This window comes from Austrofundulus limnaeus, unplaced genomic scaffold (genome assembly GCF_001266775.1).
Source record: "Austrofundulus limnaeus strain Quisiro unplaced genomic scaffold, Austrofundulus_limnaeus-1.0 Scaffold514, whole genome shotgun sequence".
In the NCBI taxonomy this organism is placed as follows: Eukaryota; Metazoa; Chordata; class Actinopteri; order Cyprinodontiformes; family Rivulidae; genus Austrofundulus; species Austrofundulus limnaeus.
Window position 1 is genome coordinate 53,758 of NW_013952916.1, and position 2,028 is coordinate 55,785.

Sequence of the window (2,028 nt, forward strand, 5' to 3'; positions counted from 1 at the left end):
TATATATATATATATATATTTATAAATCTATGCTGTCAAAATGTTTCCTTTGGTTTGGGAAACAGATGGCAGAATGCAGCATGCAGCGTATGCATACACACAAAATGTATGGATTTTATTTTTCAATATGATTTTTTTAAAAGGAAACAGCGATGCAGTTTCAACTTGTTCCCAGTCTGTCTTCCACAGAATAAATTAATATGGCCTGATTTCCACATTTATCACTGGATTTATTGCACAATCTTGCATTTCCTGCACATAGCGCTCAGAGCACCTCTGTGTTTCACACAAGAGTGGAATCCCAGTGTAAATCCAGGGTACATCGTTTTTTTTTTTTTTTTTGTAGTTAACACAAAACATTGTTATTTGGCTAAAACATTTGTCCTGTGTTTTTCCCCATAACTAACTAAAGGTAAAATCACATAATTATTCAATAAACATGACAAATATCAGTATCAGAACAGGCAATACTAGCCCTGTATTTACGTGATCTCGGATCAATACCAAAATTCCTGGTAGCACTTCGCCCCAACACCACCCCCACTCAGTAGCAGATCTCTGTGTATGTGCTTTGAGATTTGTTTTGTTTCCATCAGAATAAAACAGAGGAGCTGCAGCTGTTCCGCGGAGACACCGTGGTGTTAAAGGGCCGAAAACGCAGGCAAACAGTGTGCATCATCCTGACCGACGAGACCTGTGGAGATGAGAGGATTCGGATAAACCGAGTGACGCGCAACAACCTGCGTGTTCGACTCGGCGATGTCATCAGGTAGATCCTGCAAGTACTCTAAAGTATRTCGTGAAACCTCAAATTCATTTTTGCCTGAGGTACCATGTGTAACATCACAGCATCCATGCCTGCCCGGATATCAAGTACGGAAAAAAGATCCACATCCTCCCCATTGAAGACACCATCGAGGGTCTGACAGGGAACATCTTTGAGGTTTTCCTCAAGCCATACTTCCWAGAGGCTTACCGGCCCATACACAAAGGTAGAGATCATTTTGGGTAAATGATCAAACAACAAACCACCCCACTAACACACAAACATACATTTTTGTTCTTGTATCTTCATGGGGACTTTGCATTGACTTTCATTCATTTTTATAGCCTAACCACTCCATGTCCATATGCCTAACCCTAATCTGACCAGAACTTAATTCACACCCTAGTCAAACCCTCTACCCTAAACCAGCCTTTGAACTCATGGGGACCGAGCTTTTGTCCCCACAAGGAACAGTGGGTCCTCACAAGGCTGTGTGTACCAGAAAAATGGTCAAAACTGTCCCCACCATGTAACAAAAACAGGTACACATATACACACTCCTGGATGTTATTCTGAGTGTAGTTATTTCCTCTCTGTGTTGTCAGGGGACATCTTTTTGGTGAGGGGGAGCATGAGGGCTGTGGAGTTCAAGGTTGTAGAGACGGACCCCAGTCCTCACTGTATCGTGGCCCCAGACACTGTCATCTACTGTGAAGGACAGCCAATCAAAAGAGAGGTCTGTCAGAGCATGGGCAAGGAAAACAGCTGTAAATTTGTTTTAATCATTTGTACCAGTCAAATATTTTCTTTGTTCTTTCATCGAATGTGCAAATTTCCCCACTGTGAGATCAGTAAAGTTTTATCTTATCTTATCTTATCTTATCTTATCTTATCTTATCTTATCTTATCTTATCTAATCTTATCTTATCTTATGCAGATGAAACTAATTGGTCAGTGAATGGTAGTAATTGAGTAAAAAAATCATCCAACAAAGTGTATTCAAACCCGTGCATAGATTTCAAAAGGACTTTGTAAAAGTTTTTAMCCTCCTCACAGCTATCTGGGCTAGAGCATGAGTTCAGACAGTTTTGGGCTGAAATCTACAGCTCCAAATGATACAATTTTTGTTCCACTCTCAGAGGAGTAAGATACTCCTACTATAAGATATGAGTAAGATATTAATACTAGGGCAGGGATGTCAAACTCCTGTCCTCGAGGGCCGCTATCCTGCATGTTTTAGAGGTTTTCTTGCACCAACACAC

The 2,028-nt window shown here is 40.7% G+C and overlaps 1 protein-coding gene across 1 annotated transcript in view; it reads left to right on the forward strand.

The window, feature by feature from the left end:
* Positions 1 to 2,028, forward strand: part of zgc:136908 — a 33,791-nt gene that overhangs the window by 9,546 nt on the left and 22,217 nt on the right. The window contains exons 3-5 of the mRNA XM_014025988.1: positions 597 to 769; positions 850 to 992; positions 1,372 to 1,502. Coding sequence (XP_013881442.1) covers positions 597 to 769; positions 850 to 992; positions 1,372 to 1,502 — 447 coding nt within the window. The remainder of the gene's footprint in view (positions 1 to 596; positions 770 to 849; positions 993 to 1,371; positions 1,503 to 2,028) is intronic.